At 50.6% G+C, this 18,365-nt stretch overlaps 1 protein-coding gene across 2 annotated transcripts in view; it reads right to left on the bottom strand.

The window, feature by feature from the left end:
- Positions 1-18,365, bottom strand: part of Prkag2 (protein kinase AMP-activated non-catalytic subunit gamma 2) — a 235,927-nt gene that overhangs the window by 155,032 nt on the left and 62,530 nt on the right. For both annotated transcript variants that reach the window (XM_052172993.1, XM_052172994.1), the window contains exons 2-3: positions 6,878-6,949; positions 871-1,150 (exon numbers count right to left, since the gene is read on the bottom strand). In XM_052172993.1, coding sequence (XP_052028953.1) covers positions 871-1,150; positions 6,878-6,949 — 352 coding nt within the window. The remainder of the gene's footprint in view (positions 1-870; positions 1,151-6,877; positions 6,950-18,365) is intronic.

The following is an 18,365-nucleotide window of genomic DNA, read 5'->3' as shown; positions in this document are numbered from 1 at the left end:
TCCCACCCGTTTTTCCAGGTGCCCAGAGCCCCAGAGAGAAGAACCCAGGATCTTCCAAAAACAGAGTCAAAGTCAGGGACAGGGCCATACCAGGAAGTTCACTGGCCTTGCGTACAAACCCACCCTGAGCACTGAAGTAAACATGTCTTCCCAAAATCAGACTGTGCAATGCACTTCAGAAAGCTTCGTGCCAATGAGTTCACACTGAGAGACCTCAACTCAAAATGTTTAAACCCCTAGCAATTAGCCTAGACATAGTGCAACTTAGAAAACCATCACCTTAAGATAGCTTCAAAGACCAGCATTCCCACTGGCTTCAAGGATGAGCACTCCCACAGGCTTCAAAGAACGAGCACTCCCCTTGCTTCAATGACCAGTGCCCCATCCCCGCTCAAAGTAACTGTGTTTGCCCAAGATGACCTGTAACCTTCCGCTGAGCCATGAATTGCCGCTGATCTCCCCATTCCTTATGACATAGATCACAGCCTAAGCATCCCCTGCCCTTTTTCTTTATGGTCTGTTTCTTTAAAAATCCCCAACTGCAGCGCGGGATATGGGTGAGGCCCCAATGCACAGGAGAACTAAACCTCATGTGTTTGCATCAAGAACAGTCTCTCGTGAACTTTCTGGGGTGTCGTCCTATTCCGAGACTTGAGTGAGGATTCCCCGGGATTCGGGAGTCTTTCAACACCACCAGGCTTACCACACTAGTGCAGGCAGCAAGCAGCAGGTGGAAATGGGCGTCACTGAGCATGACGGCACCAAGCCACCAGCAGCTACCCTGTGACTCTGGTAGCACTTGACCAAGCGGCTATAGGGAAGGTCGCTCGCAGCCCACACCCACCTGAAACCATAGCATCAATGTCTTACTTTTTCTGGACCGTGAGAAGAACCTGATGCCCCCAGGAGAGGTAGACGGGTTGGAGTTGGGGGAAGACTCTTTGGATGAGGAGCGGAAGATCCCACTGAGGCTCATGCGGCGTGGCGAGCGTGGAGGGGACTCCTGGGAGGAGAACGGGAACACAGTTCTGGGAGAGCCAGGGCTCGTCTTGGGCCTCACAGGAGCAGACACAGGGCTGGAGGGCCGGGGCTGGGGGCCCCTGGAGAAGAGTCCTCTGGAGGGGCTGCCTGAGCTAAAGGGACCATCCACCTGCAGAAAGACAGACAAGTGGGTGAGGTCACATGTGCCAGGCACTCTGAACTCTACTAGAGTAGACCTGTGATTATTGTCCTTTCTTATGCTCACCAAGCAGACAGAGAAACAACCCTGAGCTCCTCCACAGAGGCGACAAGGGAATGCTCCAATTGTCAGCCGTGGACGCCGGACCTGGGCTGGTCGGCTCCTGTCCTGGGGCCCCCGGCCACCCTGTGAAGTTGTCTAACTGAGCCCTCAGGGGTGCCTGAAGACGAAGAGAGGGCACCTAGCACTGCTCCTGTCTCTCTTGACTGCCCTGTCTATACGCATTGACTGTTCCCATAATAGCGTTCGCTCCTGAAGCCCCTTATATGTCCTTTTCCAGGTCTGATAACACACAGTGGCTCTTTGCACCCCTCCCTACCCTAGGAGGAAAAGTATGAGCCTCCACGATCCAGAATGCACACTTGGGCTCGTTGGTGAGGGTGCTGGGGTGGGGAGGCAGCATGTTTGACTCCAAGCTACTGAGGCGTGTGAATGGCTGAGGTCACTGACAGAAGTCGGCAAAGGTACAAGCAAGACCCCAGACCCCACTAATGACTCGGAGCCACAGCCGTGGTCTGAAGGAACTATCAGGCCCCCATAGCTTTATCCATGGCTCCAGCTCATAGCCATCCCCCTGCCTGCTATGTGAATGTATCCAGGGGCTTGCTTCCTGCAATCCGGGCTCTGATCTCAGCTCTATCCCTTACTGTGTTACTGTGCTCCATGGTCTTACTGTCCCTCTTGCCTCCGTGACAGAAGGACAGTCATACCCTCAGCTTGTAGGTCTAGCTGTGTGTTCACATGGTGACATCAGCACAGGGGCTGACCCACAGCAAGGACATGGTGTGTGGTGACTGCTGGGGTCCCACTACTTAGTTCACTTGTGACAATGGGACCCAAGGGACGAAAGGGGACCCCAAGTCAGCAACAGAAAAGAAAGTAACTGTCACAGGCTCAGAGGACAATGACCAAACCCTGGAAATGCCTGGTACCAAATGCCATGTCCCAGAGTAGATGTGTGGACCTACCAGTAGAGGGCACCCGTGAGCTCCAATATCAGGCATCTCAAAGACTATGATGCCCATGTGGGGATGCCCCTTCAGAGACCACCAATTTCCTCTGGGATTCTCCACCTGACGCTAAGGAAGTGTCGTTTGGAGGTTCCAGACTCACTTGATACCAACTCCTTCCAGCCACTTAAGCTTCGGACAACGTGACCAGGATCTTATAACTGAGCTACCTCCCTAGAAAGAAGTTCAAACCAACTTCCCTTCTACTTAACAATGAAGACCAGCTAGAGTCCTTGCCTCTTCAGTTTAGCTGCCATCCCATTTGCCTATGGGACTCAGGATGACTTCTGGAAATAACTTTTAAGGAAAGAAGTTCTCCAGGTGGTAGGTGGATTGTGACCAGATAAGGAACTAGGGAGCCAAGAGGCAGACCCTCACCTGCTGTAGAAACCACACATACCAGAAACAGAGTATCCCCCTAAAGCATTGACAAAATGAGCAAGGATTTGGACAGAGACCTGAGTTTAAGTCCTGGGCCCCTTGCATCTGTCTCTCCTCTGCACCATGGGGATGCTAGACTGCTTCATGGGCTACAGAGATGTTGGGCTATGTTTTACACAGGAGGGTGTTTAGCATGGTCCATGGTATACAGATGGTTCTTCATACATGTCCACCAAGCAGCATCATTGTGCATTAAGGAGGTCTTGATAGAGAAGGGACTTGTAGTCTGGAAGAGGAGGAAAGCTACGATTCGGGGATGCTAGGTAATCAGAGCTCTACATGGTACCAGAACCTGAGCCCTGACCGTCGGGGGCCAAGGTGGCTCCAGAGCTAGGAAGGCACCCGCTGTCAGGTGTATGTGAGGGCCACCATTCCTCAGCTCTGGATGCCACCGTGTCCTATGGCAAAAGGTGCTGGCTGGGACCAGAATAGACGTCATCAAGCTGGTGAGTGCACTGACCTCAAGGCCTGCAGCTTTAACCCCGACACCACACACCTCTAGGACCTTTACAGAAATGTTCGTGGGATCAAAGAGTCAAGGCCAGGCCGAGGGAGTCACCTTTAGAGGCCCTGAAGACTGGCCCACAGCACTCTCCTATGCTGCAAGCACAGCATGCCTTGCAGGTGAGCTTGGCCTGCTGAAGAGGCAGAGCAGGGACAAGTGTGAGAAGACAAAGGGAGACAGGGGAGCCGTGTCCCACCCGCATCCAACCCCGGAGACCACAGAACAAGGTGAAGCAGTAGCAGGAAGCAGATGACCCCAGATAGGGAAGGCATGAAGTCTGGTGGGTGGGGCAGTAAGCAGGGCGGTGGGCGGGGCAGTGGGCGGGGTGGAGGAGGCATTCTGAATGAGACTGGAGAAGGAGCCAGGTCTCAGATACCTGAGGCCTGGTCTAGCCAGGAACTCATTCAAGGAGCAGAGCTAAAGACCATAAAAGACTTGAGTCTTTTGTGATTGGCAAGGAATCCCTGAGACCTCACTGACTGTCCATTCTGTAGTCAGAACTGCAGGCCCCAGGAGCTAGAAAAGGGAGACCCAGAAAACAGACCTTTCTACTTTCTTCCCACCTCCCCCCCCCCCCAAATGGCCAAAGAACAGAGGATGCTGGGCCCTGCCTGGACTCTCCTACAGAGACCTGCCCTGCAGAGGGACCCTTCCCTGCCTGTTTCCTGGATAAGTCTGGCAGGAACCAGCAGACCATGGGCGCCTCCAGAGCCACCAGGGATGGCGAGGCACCAGGCTATTAGGCTAGCTGAAGCAATCTGATCCTCTGGATGACATAACCGGATGACTCTCTGAGATTGGGTGAGCCTCCACAGTGTGTGCCTGCCTCTTGGGAGCCCATGGGGAGCAGGCACTTGGGCTCTTGAAGGCAGAGTTTCCCAAACAGGGAAAATTCCATGTTTGTCAGGAAGCTGAGACCAGGGACAGCCCCTGCTCTGGTCTTAACTGAGCTTGTCTTTCCACAAAATAGAAGAGGAGGCAGAGAGAGAGAGAAGCTGAGGAAGGAGCCCGGTTGGGGCTGGCTTCAGGGCTGACCACGACGGTTTGGCCAGACAGGGTTTCCATGCTCTTGAAGATGGAAGCAGAGAACAGGGGTCAAAGGAGCCAGGAAAGCAGACAGGGAGAGGAGATTCAAAACTGGGGACATGCACCAGGCTTAGAATCCAGTGATGAGCCCAGCACCTCAGGCTGGAAGAGACGGAAGTGGGAGCAGCTGTACTAAGTTTCCAGGACTCCGCCGTGGACTGGTCTCCAGAGGATAGGAGAACAGTCTTCAGCCAGCAATGGGCAGAAATCAAGCCATGTCTGCAGCCTCGCCCAGGGAGCACTCCCTGAGAGCAAGGGAGCAGCAGTACATGGGTGCTCCTCTTCGAGGAGTGCTGACCACCCTTCTTGAACTGCTGGGCTGCAGGCACTCCCTCCTCAGGGATGCCGAGGAGATGCCATCTAATCCTCGATCCTTCTGGCAGCCACCACTCCTGGCCCTGGTTGGTATGTGAGAAGACACGTTCAGAGAGAGACCGTCTTGTCTATGGCCGCGTGGAGATGGCTAGGGATGAGAGGACTGCTGGGCAGAGAGGAGAGCCAGTTGTTTGCTGGACATCTGCTGGGCTTTTCCACAGACCCCTCTGATTAGCCTCTGCGGTGCGGCTGGCCAGCCCGAGGTGGCAGGCAGCAATGATTCTCTGACTAGTTCTGACTCATTAGCTATATGCTAGAGTCACGCGTCGGCTCACCAGAGTGCTATGCAGAGACAGTTACCATGACAAAGGTCTGATACCTCTTGAGGACAGAAGACAAGAGTGTGCAGAGAGGACGTGGGGGTCCCACTTTTCTATCAATGATGTTCTCAGCCCCTTAGGTAGCCAAGAGCACTGATGTGGGATGTGTCCTGCTTAGGATCTTTTCCTGATTGGTAGCCCCCCAAGCCTGAAGTCCAGGACATTAAGGGTACAGTGGGGCACACACTAGAACAGCACTAAGACGCTTGCACTCAGGTCCAGTTAGGCTGCAAATGAGCAAGGCAGTGTTTTGCGTTTGTGTGTTTGTTTGTTTTTACCATGATGAAGCCTCTGAGCTATAAACAACTCTTGCGAGTGTGGTGTTGCCTTAGGACAGCCGCGGAGGGGGCTAGTGGAGAAGAACACTCCTATCAGCCCCAGGAGACGGTGAGGCTGGCTTACATCTAAGCTGATTTAGCACTCAGTTCTCGGCTCAGCTCCACAGCCATTCATACTTGCACACTTGCCCAGGAGCACTGTGACCTGTGACCCTCACACGGACCACCTCTTCATCCAGCGTGGTTCCTGAAGGCAGACCCCACCGAGCCCGCTGCCCTGTGCCCTTCTGCCCTGAAAGCTCAGTAGCGTCCCTAACTCACCTGGGCCTCCCATCCCACCCTCAGAAAGGGCCAGACATATGTAGAAATCTAACAGAAGCTCCCTCAGATGTTCCCCCCAGATTCATGTTGTGAAGAACAGAGCAGGGGCAGAGGCATACCTTTCTGGGGCAAATGAGAAATTGTTCTAGATGCCTGTCACCTCCTGACGGCTGAGAGACAGTGGCACTGGAGGTAGCGCCAGGCCCAGGAACAGGTGCTCTCTGGGGTGGGCACTAGGTTGCAGTGACCATGGAAACTCCTGGCCCCAGCACCCCTTCCCATCATACAGGGTCAGAGAGGCCCTGCCCCCAAGCTGCATCTAGAGGTTGCTGGTGTGGGAGAGGAATGTGTCCTATGGTCCCTGGTCTGCACTGCCACTGTGTGACAAGCCACTTGTCCTGGTCACCGACCCTTCTGCACAAGGCACAGAGGATGGGTGAGGCTATTTTTGAGCAAATATTGCAGGGAGGCAAGAGTACCTCCATGACCTTTCCCTCTAGCTGACTGTCAGTGCTTACCACAGCCTCTTTCTGGACTTCTGGGACCACTAGGGAGAGCCCCAACTCCCTTGGGGCTCCTCTGCCACACCTTTGGTTCCCAGTGGGTCTTCCATGCAGGAAAGGCTACGTGGAGCACTGCAGGGCGGAGGAGCAAAGGACCTGACCTGGCTACACTACAGACTCTGAGCTTGATGGCGTCTGCCAGCCCAGGCCACAGGCCATTTTCTGACAGTCTTTCTGGCTGGGCCACAATAACTGCGAATAAGGTTGTTTGGGTAGGACGGGGCGGGGCGGGGCAGGGGACTGACTGCCAAGTGAGCCTCCTGGGCCTAAACCAATTTGTTGATTCAATTGTATGCGATTCAAATGCTCAGAGAATAGACTCTCTTTTTCCAGGATGGGAACTCCCACCCTAATCCAGGCTGCAGAGCGCTGGGCAGCCACTCAGAGATGCTGCAGCCCCTACCTGCTATAATTTTTGTTACTTGGGTCAGTGGGTGCTAGGATGCCACTCCCAACTGCAGGGGAACCTTTAGGCTGCCTTCACCCTCTCTTTGATGGCCACTGTGACCCTTCACCTGCCACACCCTGACTCCTGGCCTGGCTCTGTATGGCTAATGGCCTTGAAGCAGGCAGCAACATTGCCTGAGAGGGGAGCTGGCTCAGGCTGGCTCAGTGGTGGCCACCCCACATGCTGGGATGAACCCCACACAAGTAAACCTGGAAGGGTGTCTCAGACTCTGGCCACTTTGGGGGCTTCTCAGGTGGGGTGGTGAGACGCTTGGAAAAGGCAGGCCTTACCTTCCGAGAAGAATGCTTTTCTGAACTCTCCACATCTCCATCCAGGAGCGGCATGGCAAAGGAACTCAGGTCCTGGGGGAGAGAGAGCAGAGTCAAGGCTACGGGCCCTGGGGAGGGGTACACAAGGTACACGCTCTGTGAGGGCGCGACCTCCCTCTCCGAGAGGCCTCCTAGCCAGTAGGGAGACGCAGTGGTGAGGATACTGGTAGGAATGAAGTAGTCTACAGAGACACTGTGTCCCTCCGTTTGGCTTCCATTTGAAACCATGGAACTGAGAAACCTCAGCTTCCCAAGGAAAAGGCTTTGTGCCAGCTCTGCCTCCACTAAAGAGATTTCACATCATTCTGACAAGCTGTCAGCCATGCAGAGCACAGTGGAGCTGAGACAGTGATGGTCAATGCTAAGTGGACTACACCTCAGTCAGGACGACTCAAACCTCTGGCCCTCTATTTGAATCTTGAGTCTCATGCCAAGACTCAGAAGATGGCCTTAGAGGGTAAGGGGGTGACTGGGCCCCTTTGTAACGTGGTGCGTTGAATGGAGACTTCCCTGCTTTCCACTGTGACTTCTCTACTCAGCTGGTATACAAGGAAAGTGTGAGCCTAAGTTAAGGATGCCTGCCTAGTGGGTGGCCCTAACAAGCCCTGTCACAGGGGGGGTGGGGTGGGGGTGGTGCTCGACTCATAGCCATTCCCTTCCAGAACATCAAGTCAGATGTCCACCCACACCCTCAGCGAGGCCCCAGGCCAAGGGGATAAAAAGATAAGGAGTCCAGGCAGGCAGGCAGGCAGGCTGGAAGAACAAACCAGGGGTGGCTCTGGGGATGACGCAGGCAGGCAGAGGCTGATGGGTGGGACTTTCTCTCCTGACGTGAAACCTGAGGCCTCTTTGAATGGTCCACGGAAGTGTGTCTCCAGTAAAGATGACCACAGGTGTGGAGAGCAGTGCTGGAGCTATAGCTACAATCTTGATGGCAGAGATGGAGACGAGGGTGAGGCTTACATTAGCTTCTTTTCCTATGACTGAGATAAGATGACCAGCCCAGTAACTGTGTGGAGAACGGATTTCTCGTGCCTCACAACTTGGGTCCAGTCCACCAGGGACGCTGAGATGGGGGAGGGGGGGGAGGAGCACGCCCCGGTCATAATCATTAAATGCAAGGTTCTGCTCAACTCATTTCATAATCTCATACACAAGTCAGAATACCCACCCACCCAGGGAACGGTCTGCACACTGTTAAGATGGGTCCTTAATTAATCTAATCAAGATCCAATCAAGTCGACAGTTAGTACTAACTGCCGCAGAAGTCTAAAACAGAATGGGGACGGGCAGGTGGCTCGTCACCAAGTCAGAAATAAGGCTTTGCTCTGACTCTCCAGTCTGCTCTTCCTGTGGCCCGCAACTGGCCTTGGAAAACGCCTGCACACCAGATGGGAGCACCTGGCCACCTCAAGTCCATAAAAGTCGTCATCCTTAACAGTCAGATTTGTTTATTGAAAAAATAATTGGAATAAAGTATGAACAATAAAAATTATCATCTGGTCTGTGTGTGTGTGAGTGTGCACATGTGTGTGGTGCTGGAATGAATAGAAATTTGCATCTTTACTTCTAATATTAGCTCTCTGCTCACACATTCCGTATCTCACAGTAGACACAGTGTAGGTGACAGATGCCTGTGAAGGGTTCAGGAGGCCGACAGAGTTCATGGAGTTTCAAAGAGGCCTTTGAGGAAAGGCAGGAGCTGGGCGGGGGGGGGGGGGGGGGGGGGCTAATAAGGATGCAGACAGAGGCAGAGAACGAGGTTAGGTCTGACACAAACCCAGTCAGAACGCAGCATTTGCAATCCCAGCCAGGCCACAGAGTCAGAGTTGAGTCAGGCTGCAGAAGTGAGGTGTGAGATACTGGGTGACAGAGGCAAACTACAGAACTAGTTCCAGACAGACAGATGGGTAGACTGATGGACAGAGATTTGAGTTGATTTTATCAGAGCTGAGACCACGTCAAGCTAAAGTCTCAGACAGCTGCAGTAGGGAGTTCTCTACACACACACACATACACACACACACACACACACACACACACACACAATGCCCACAGGCTCATGTATTTGAACACTTGGTGCTAAGTTGTTGGTGCTCTTTGGGAGACAGGCAGTACGACTTTGCTGGGGAAGCGTATCGCTGGGGATGGCTTTGAGAGTTTAAGGCTGCCTGCCATTTCCAGAGGCTCTCTGCATCTTGTTTGTGGTTCAAGGTGTGATGAACTCTGTTTCCTGCTCCTGACTCACACTGGCTCCTTGTTGTCATAGTGCCCTGACTCATGCACATGCATTTGTTCTCTCCCTCTCCCCTTGAGTGCACACACATGCACACACAGGTTTGTACACATACACACATGCACATACGAGTCTCACCTGGTCAGATGGCAGATTAGAGGGAACATAGCCCTCTCAGGGGCTGGATGAGGAGGTTATACCTTTCCCTCAGTCTAGTGTGTTGGGTAAGTTCTTATGCCTGGTTTTCCCGATAGGGTTTAATACCCTCATGTGCTAATGTGGACTCAATTTACTTTGATAAATCAATAGGGTGATTATCTTTTTTAATTTAGGAATATGCCATCTAACAGTCTGTGCCGTGGGCGGTACCGGGCAGATGGTGGTGTTTCCATGCCTACCAAGTTGCAGAGTCATTTTCCAACCCTCAAAATGGAGTCAATAGCAGCTTATAAAATGGACTCTCTCTGGATGAGGCACTGCCTGAAAACCATCGTTCTGCACAACACAGAGTGACTAAGGGCAGGGCACAGACCAAAGCAGAATCTATTTCCAGACACTTTCTTCTCTAAGAAGAAACTCTTCATCCTCCCTCCCAAACCCTGGCAGCTGCATCCTGTGAGTCCGACAACTCTGGGGTCTGCAGGAGGGAAGTGGACATGGTCGGTCTGGTGCTGGCTTACTGCAGTTAGCACAGGTGCTCAAGGGTCAGGTGTCATGCTTTACATCAGCTTCCAGTTTCCATCTGCACCCTGGAGCTGACCCTGTGCCAAGATCTCCACATCTAAATCCTGCTGGGAGAGAGCTGGTCTCTCAGGAGTGCTGGCTGACACACAGGCTTGCAGGAGGAACAAGCCACAGTCAGAGACAGCAAGACCAGCTAACACCAGAGATAACCAGATAGCAAGAGGCAAGGGCAAGAACATAAGCTACAGAAACCAAGGCTACTTGGCACCATCAGAACCCAGTTCTCCCACCACAGTGAACCCTGGATACCCCAACACACCAGAAAAGCAAGACTCAGATTTAAAATCACATCTCATGATGATGACAGAGGACTTTAAGGACATAAATAACTCCCTTAAAGAAATACAGGAGAACACAGGTAAAGAGCTAGAAGCCCTTAAAGAGGAAACATAAAAATCCCTTAAAGAATTATAGGAAAATACAACCAAACAGGTGAAGTAATTGAAAAAAACCCATACAGGATCTAAAAATGGAAATAGAAACAATAAAGAAATCACAAAGGGAGAAAACCTTGAAGATAGAAAACCTAGGAAAAGCCAGGCGGTGCTGGCACACACCTTTAATCCTAGCACTTGGGAGGCAGAGGCAGGCAGATTTCTGAGTTCGAGGCCAGCCTGGTCTACAGAGTGAGTTCCAGGACAGCCAAGGGCTACACAGAGAAACCCTGCCTAGAAAAATCCAAAAAAAAAAAAAAAAAAAAAAAAAAAGAAGAAGAAAAAGAAAAAGAAAACCTAGGAAAGAGATCAGGAGTCATAGATGCAAGCAACACCAACAGAACACAAGACAGAATCTCAGGTGCAGAAGATACCATAGAAAACATTGACACAACAGTCAAAGAAAACACAAAATTCAAAAAAGCTCCTAACCCAAAACATCCAGGAAATCAAGGACACAATGAGAAGACCAAACCTAAGGATAATAGGCATAGAAGAGAGTGAAGATTCCCAACTTAAAGGGCCACTAAATATCTTCAATAAAATTATAGAAGAAAACTTCTATAACCTAAAGAAAGAGATGCCCATAAAGATACAAGAAGCTGACAGAACTCCAAATAGATTGGACCAGAAAAGAAATTCCTCCAATCACATACCAGTCAAAACACCAACTGTTCTAAACAAAGAAAAAATATTAAAAGCAGTAAGGGGAAAAGGTCAAGTAACATACAAAGGCAGACCTATCAGAATTACACAAGACTTCTCAACAGAGACTATGAAAGCTAGGAGATCCTGGGAAGATGTCATACAGACCCTAAGAGAACACAAATGCCAGCCCAGGTTACTATACCCAGCAAAACTCTCAATTACTGTAGATGGAGAAACCAAGATATTCCATGACAAAACCAAATTTACACAATTTGTCTCTCCGAAAATCCATCCCTACAAAAGATAATAGATGGAAAACTCCAACACAAGGAGGGAAACTACAACTTAGAAAAAAGCAAGAAAGTAATCTTCTTTCAACAAACCCAAAAGAAGATAGCCACACAAACATAATAAAATATGTATTTTATTATGTTTATTATGTTATCTAACAACAAAAATAACAGGAAGCAACAATCACTATTCCTTAATAGCTCTTAACATCAGTGGACTCAATTCCCCAATAAAAAGAAAGACTAACAGACTAGATACATAAACAGGCCCCAGAATTTTGCTGCATATACCCAGAAGATGCTCCAACACATAATAAGGACACATGTTCCACTATGTTCATGGCAGACATATTTATAGTAGCCAGAAGCTGGAAACAACCCAGATGTCCCTCAACAGAGGAATGGATACAGAAAATGTGGTACATTTACACAATGGAATACTACTCAGCTATTAAAATCAATGACTTCAAAAAATTCTTAGGCAAATGGATGGATCTAGAAAATATCATCCTGAGTGAGGTAACTCAGTCACAAAAGAACACACATGGTATTCACTCACTGACAAGTAGATATTAGGCAAAGAGTGTGGAAAACCCATGATATAACTCAAGGACCACATGAAGCTCAGGAGGAAGGAAGACCAAAGAGTGGATGCTTCAGTCCTACTTAGAAGGAGGAACAATATAATCAAGGGAAGTAGAGGGTGGGAGGGACTCGGGAGGAAGAGAGGGGGAGGGGGAAAAGAGGGTCAGAGTCAGGAATGGGAGGAGATGGGAGAGATGTACAGAGGGCCAGGAAATTGAACAGCGGTGTGCAGCAATGGGGGATGGGGAACTGGGGGTAGCAACCAGAAAGTCCAAGGTGCCAGGAAAGCAAGAGCCTCCCAGGACTCCACAGGGATGACATTAGCAGAAATTCCCCACAAAGGAGAGGGAGATCCTGTCGAGACCACATCCATTAGGTATGCCCCCTCCCCCCTTTGAGGGATGGGGCCACCCACCCAATCTCCAACATTTTAACCCAGAATTTCTCCTGTCTAAAGGAAATACAGGACAAAGAGTGGAGCAGAGACTGAAGGAAAGGCCATCCAGAGACTGCCCCACCTGGGATCCATCCCACATGCAGACACCAAACCCAGACAGTATTGCTGATACCAAGAAGAGCTTGCTGACAGGAGCCTGATACAGCTGTCTCCTGAGAGGCTCTGCCAGAGCCTGACCAATACAGATGCCGATGCTTGCAGCCAGAGCACAATGGACACTGAGCACAGGGACCCCAATGGAGGAGTTAGAGGAAGGACTGAAGGGGCCTTATCTGGCATCAATGCGAGGAGAGGCCCTTGGTCCTGTGAAGGCTCGATGCCCCAGTGTAGAGGAAAGCTAGGGTGCTGAGGCGGGAGTAGGTAGGTGGGTGGGTGGGGGACGGGATAGGGAGTTTGCAGAGAGGAAACCAGGAAAGAGGATAACATTTGAAATGTAAACAAAATATCCAGTTTAAAAAAAAAAAAGCACATCAGATGCATCAGAATCATTCTGCTGTTTACAGCCAGTGCTTTCCACGGAATGGCAGACCACATTTTGCTTATTTACTTATTTGCTTCTTTATTAAATTGATGGGCACTGGGGGTGCCCAGCCTCTGGCTCACTCCCAATCCACAAATTGAAATCCTGATCCCCAAGACTTCAGAATGGAGCTGTGCTTGGAAGTCGGCTCCTTATAGGTGTAATCAGGTTGAAGCAAGATGATTAGCACGAGTGTCCATCCAACAGGACAGGTACACTGGAAGAAGAAGACATCAGAACGTGAACACACACGTGAGGACACGGGCAGAAGTCTTCAGCTGTGAGCCAGGGAGGACGAGACCTCAGAGGAATCCGCTCTGCCCACACTTTGACCTTGGACTTTTGGCCTCCAGGTCTGTGAGTAAATGAATTATACACTATTGTGACAGCCCAGTAAACTCAGAGAACAGGCCCAAGAAGATCTCTGCATGGATTTGCTTTTGGTTCTGTCTTGGTGTGTGCAGAGAAGCAAAACATCCGGGTGTATGTCGCTATAGCACACCAGCGTGCGGTTGGCTACAGTGCTGGTATCGATGTACTCTCCCATTAACAGTGCACAAATTTCAATTTCCCCACATTTCCTTCCTGTGTGTGTGTGTGTGTGTGTGTGTGTGTGTGTGTGTGTGTGTTCATCTGTCTATCATCCATCCATCCATCCACCTATTATCTATTGCACTGGCTGGTTCTGTGTGTCAACTTGACACAGGCTGGAGTTATCACAGAGAAAGGAGCTTCAGTTGGGGAAGTGCCTCCATGAAATCCAGTTCTGGAGCATTTTCTCAATTAGGGATCAAGGGTAGGGGAGCCCCTTGTGGGTGGTGCCATCTCTGGGCTGGTGCTCTTGGGTTCTATAAGAGAGCAGGCTGGGCAAGCCAGGGGAAGCATGCCAGTAAGGAACATCCCTCCATGGCCTCTGCCTCAGCTCCTGCTTCCTGACCTGCTTGAGTTCCAGTCCTGACTTACTATGGTGATGAACAGCAACGTGTAAGTGTAAGCTGAATAAACCCTTTCCTCCCCAACTTGCTTCTTGGTCCTGATGTTGTACAAGAATAGAAACCCTGACTAAGACAGCTGTCTATCTCACAGGACTGGGGCTGAGCCCTCAGCCTTCCTTGTGCATGTTAGGCAAGTCCTGCGTGCCGAGTTCTGTCCCCACATCCTAACCACTCTTTGTAACCTTGCTGTCTTGTTCACAGCAGCTGTCCCACTAGGTGTGAGGTGTTAGCTCTCTGTGCTCCTCATTTGCATTTCCCTGCAGCCTAGCAGCTTTCCTGCTACTGGGTCATTCACTAGTGCCTGGGAAGAGGTCTCTTTAGGTCCTCTGCCCACGTTTATAATCAGGCTCTCTGCTGTTGGGCTGTAGGAATTCTTTATATATCCTGGACCTTAACCCACAAGCTGTGCCTGTGATGCAGAGACATCTCAAATCTGATTTAGCTGCTCTATCGACTTTCCCTTCTGTGCCTCTTCTTAAAGTGTCGTATCCAAGAAGTCACTGTCAATTGAGAACCTCGAGGCTCTTCCCGGACACTATTTTTATTAAAGCACATCTAGACTTTTGATTCATTTTGAATTATTTTGAATACGGTATCAAGTAACTGTGCCACTTTGTCCTTTTACAAGTGGGTGTTTAGTTTCTCCAGTTCTGTTTGTTGACAATCTGGCCCTTTCCTGGTTGAACGTCCTGGCACACTCGCCACGTCTATTGCAGGCTAGAGGGACGGCTCAGTGGGTAACACTTGCTGCAAAGCCCGGTGGCCTTGTTTGATCCCCAAAACTCATGTAGTAGGGAGAGATCTGATTCCTGTAAATTGTCCTCTGACCTCCACACGTGCCCTGGTGGTGTGTGCACACAAACACACAAAATAAATCAATACGGTGTAAGAAAGGTAAATTGATCGTGCCTTAGGGTTTCTGGTGCTATGATGAAACACCATGGCCAAGAGCAACTTGGGTATGAAAGGATTTGCACCTCCGACTTAAGTTTATTCCCATCTCCAAGAAAGTCAGGACAGGAACTCACACAGGGCAGGAACCTGGAGGCAGGGGCTGAAGCTCCTTCCGTTTGCATAGCCTGCTTTCTTATAGCACCCGGGACCCCCAGCCCAGGAGTGACCCCATACACAGTGGGCTGGGCCCTCCAAAATCAATCAGAATAATTAAGAAAATGCTGAACACACTTGCCTACAGCCAGACCTTACAGAGGCGTGCTCTCCTCTCAAACAACTCTAGCTTGTATCAGAGTGACATAAAACCAGTCAGCATGGCTCAGAAGTGTGAGGATTTACTTCTGGACTCTCTATTTAGCTCCATCAGTCTGTATGTCTGGATTCTGGTTGTTTTGTTTTGTCTCATTTTATGCAAGGATCACACTTTGTTTAAATACCCTCAGCTAAGTTTGATACCCGGAAGTGAGAAGCCTCTCACTTTGTCCATATTCACACTCACTGTTGTTTTGGATTCATTGAGATCACCATTGATTTTCATATTTTTGCAAAAAAAAATAGGAAAAGTTGATGAGATACTGGCTTGGGCTGTATCAGCTCTGTAGGCTGCTCTGACGCGGCCTGGCTGCATGCCAGCCCATGAACGTGGGTGGATTCCCAGTTGTCTTCTTGTGTTTCCTTCGGTACCATCCTGTAGTCTTCTATGTCACCTCCCCCACTTCCTCCTCAATGCATTCTCCCCTCTTTCTGCAGCTGGGGTCCAGTCTGCACCTTCCCTCGCCTGCTCCCCCGCTGGGTGAATTAACTGTTCAAACATTTCCACAGTCCCATCTCAGCCCATCCTCCCAGCTCTGCTTTTGAGGAAAGCACCTCTGAGGTTGTGAGTGAGCCCCTGCCTCAGGGCACCGGCAACAGCTTCAGCTCTCAATACCTAGAGGGCTGGCCCAGCAGCACATGCAGCGCCTCTGCTGCCTTGTGTTTCTACCGCTCTCAACCCTGGCTGCACAGAAGGATCACCTGACAGCCCGGGTCCTTCCACAGACATCACTGGAAGGTTGACTAGTACACTGAAAGCACTGACCAGTCTGTGCCTTGTGGGCTCCCCCACCCCCACACACACCGTTCCCTGCTGTGGCTGTCTGAGGCAGCCATGGGAAAGGCCCTGAGGCTCCCATCCAAGCCACACACGCCCACTGCCTAAGCCAGATTTGCTCTGCATCCTTACCCTTTTCTCAGCCGTGGCGAGGGTGACCATCTGTGATTTCCCCAAACTCAGAAACGAGCTGTCTGTATTGTGCCTGGAATGCTTCTCCAGAATGGTCCCCAGACTCTTCGGCCAAGGTCACTCTTCCATAGCCTCCCAAGCGCTCCCAGGGGCTGACTGGAGCTTCCTTATTCCAGCTATTAGGGATAGAGCCAGCGCCACCTCCCCAGCCCTTAGCACAGGCCTGGGCCTGGTATGTCACAGACGGCCTAGGCCTGCTGCCACCTCCAGGTGCGGCTGCCCGTTTCCATCCTCTGGGCAGGGCTCTGCTTTTCCTGTAGCCATCTCCACAGTGAACCCCTCCTGTGTACATCTGCAAGCCTCATTCAGATTCTCTCCCTGGCCTGCTCCGCTGAGACAGAGCTACCGTCTGCCTCTCTCACCCTGTCACCGATGCTTCAGATGTGGCTTAATTATGGGACACGTGGCTCTGAACTAAAGTCACCTGCTTATTTCTAGAACTTTGAGTCCGTCAAGGGCAAGGGGAAAGCCACTCACCTTGTCACTGTCTGTGTCATGCTGTGGCAGGCAGCTGGCTCCTAATGTGTTTGAATTAAGTCCTGACCAAGCACCCCACCAGTCAGTGTGCTTCTCCACACCCAGTGTGCTTCTCCATACCCAGCAGCCAGTGTGGAGGGAGGGTCTGCAGGTCACTGGTGTGTGTGTGTGTGTGTGTGTCTGTGTGCTGGCTCTTTTATTGCTGTTTTTAATGAGCAATAGTCATCTCTGGCTTCTAGCATTTTCTCAGTAGTAGCTGTTTCCCAGGAAAAAGTGTGTTCACAAACACCTGTTTTTTTCCTTGAACCCTAAGAAGCTGAATGCTTTAGAGACAGAGGCAAAGAGGCTGAGGGCCTGACAAGATGTTCTGCACAGAATCAGGACCAGAATGCGCTCATCAAGTGTTGCTTGCGTTAGTGTGAGCTCGTGTTAGAATCTGATCAAGCCACCCACAGCTCCTTGGCCGCTTGGTCAAGCCACCCACCAGGGAAGTCCCCTGGCACTGGTGACTGGCTGGCTGGCTTGGCTGAAGACTCCCGTGTTCCACATTCCAGGACTCTAATCTGGGCTCTCATCTCAGTGTTCATCAAGATACTGTGCACCTTGGGGGACTTGGTGGAAAAATCTTTCTCTGCAACTATGGAAACAAGCCCATCAGCTCGCAGAGCAGCGAGACCCTGGCTTCTCTGCTCGGTCAACCTTGCAGACATCTAGGGTTCCTAGAGCTTACCCAGTGCACATGTGCACAGTGTGAGTTCTAACCCCTACCGGAGGCCTCGGGCTATCTGTCTGCCACTGACCCCAAACTTTCTGCTCACGGGCACACTGTAAAGGCAGCTTCCTAGGCTGCAGAGACAGACAGGTGTGGGAAGGGAGATGCTAGCCGGAGGCAGCCTTGGCACGACTGGGGCATGCATCAACTACGTGGAATGTATTAGACTGAGACTACCTTCTCTGGTGATAACCATCTGGGTCTCTGGAGAAACAAAACTTCCATGATTTGGATGGCTAAAGTCACCTATTAGGATCCAGGAAACCCCTGAAATGTAAACCAGCTTTAAAATCTGGTCACTGGATTACCCTGCCTCATCTGTCTTTAGAAATACGAAGTCAAATCTACCACAAAAAAGTGAGGTTTAAAAGGCAATGCCATTAAACCTGTATATTGTACAGGTGGTGTGTATGTGTGTGTGTGTGTACATGCACATACATGTGCATATGCTCATGCACCTGTACACACACTTTTAGAGGTCAGAGGACAACTTTACATGTCATTCCTCAGGTGTGTTCATCTTGTTCTTTGAAACTGGTCTCTCAGTGGGCTGGGGTTCACCAAGCTGACCAGCCAGAGATCCCCAGAGACATGTACACGTCTCTGCCTCTGTAGCGCTGGGGTTATAAATCACTTTTCACCATGCTTACATATGTTACCAAACATGGAGAAATTGAGCTGGTGCCTAACTAGACGCTTCACCCCCAGTGACTAGAGTCAATGTGTTAGAAGGTTATGCTACTGCAATGCAGTTGGAGGAGATATCAATATCTCCCAGCTACAAGCCCAGTGGCCTACGGTGGCTGCCTGCAAGCAAGATGTACTGGTGTAATAATGGCACTAATGTTATGTTAGTAACCAACTACTTTTAGGTTGGATTTAAGGGTCACTCTATGAGATAGAACCCTTATGTGACACTACTAAAGCAGCCAAGGACCTGTGACTAGACAGGTCATAAGGCTTCAGAGGAAACCTATGACTCTCAGTGACACACTCCTATATCCAGGGCCATGCCTGGGCCTCATCAGAGGAGCTGCGGCTTAGGTAGATGGAAA

Source organism: Apodemus sylvaticus, chromosome 2 (assembly GCF_947179515.1).
Source record: "Apodemus sylvaticus chromosome 2, mApoSyl1.1, whole genome shotgun sequence".
NCBI classification, from domain to species: domain Eukaryota; kingdom Metazoa; phylum Chordata; class Mammalia; order Rodentia; family Muridae; genus Apodemus; species Apodemus sylvaticus.
The sequence above is the reverse complement of the archived record's forward strand: the minus strand, read 5'-3'. Positions and strand labels throughout refer to the sequence as shown.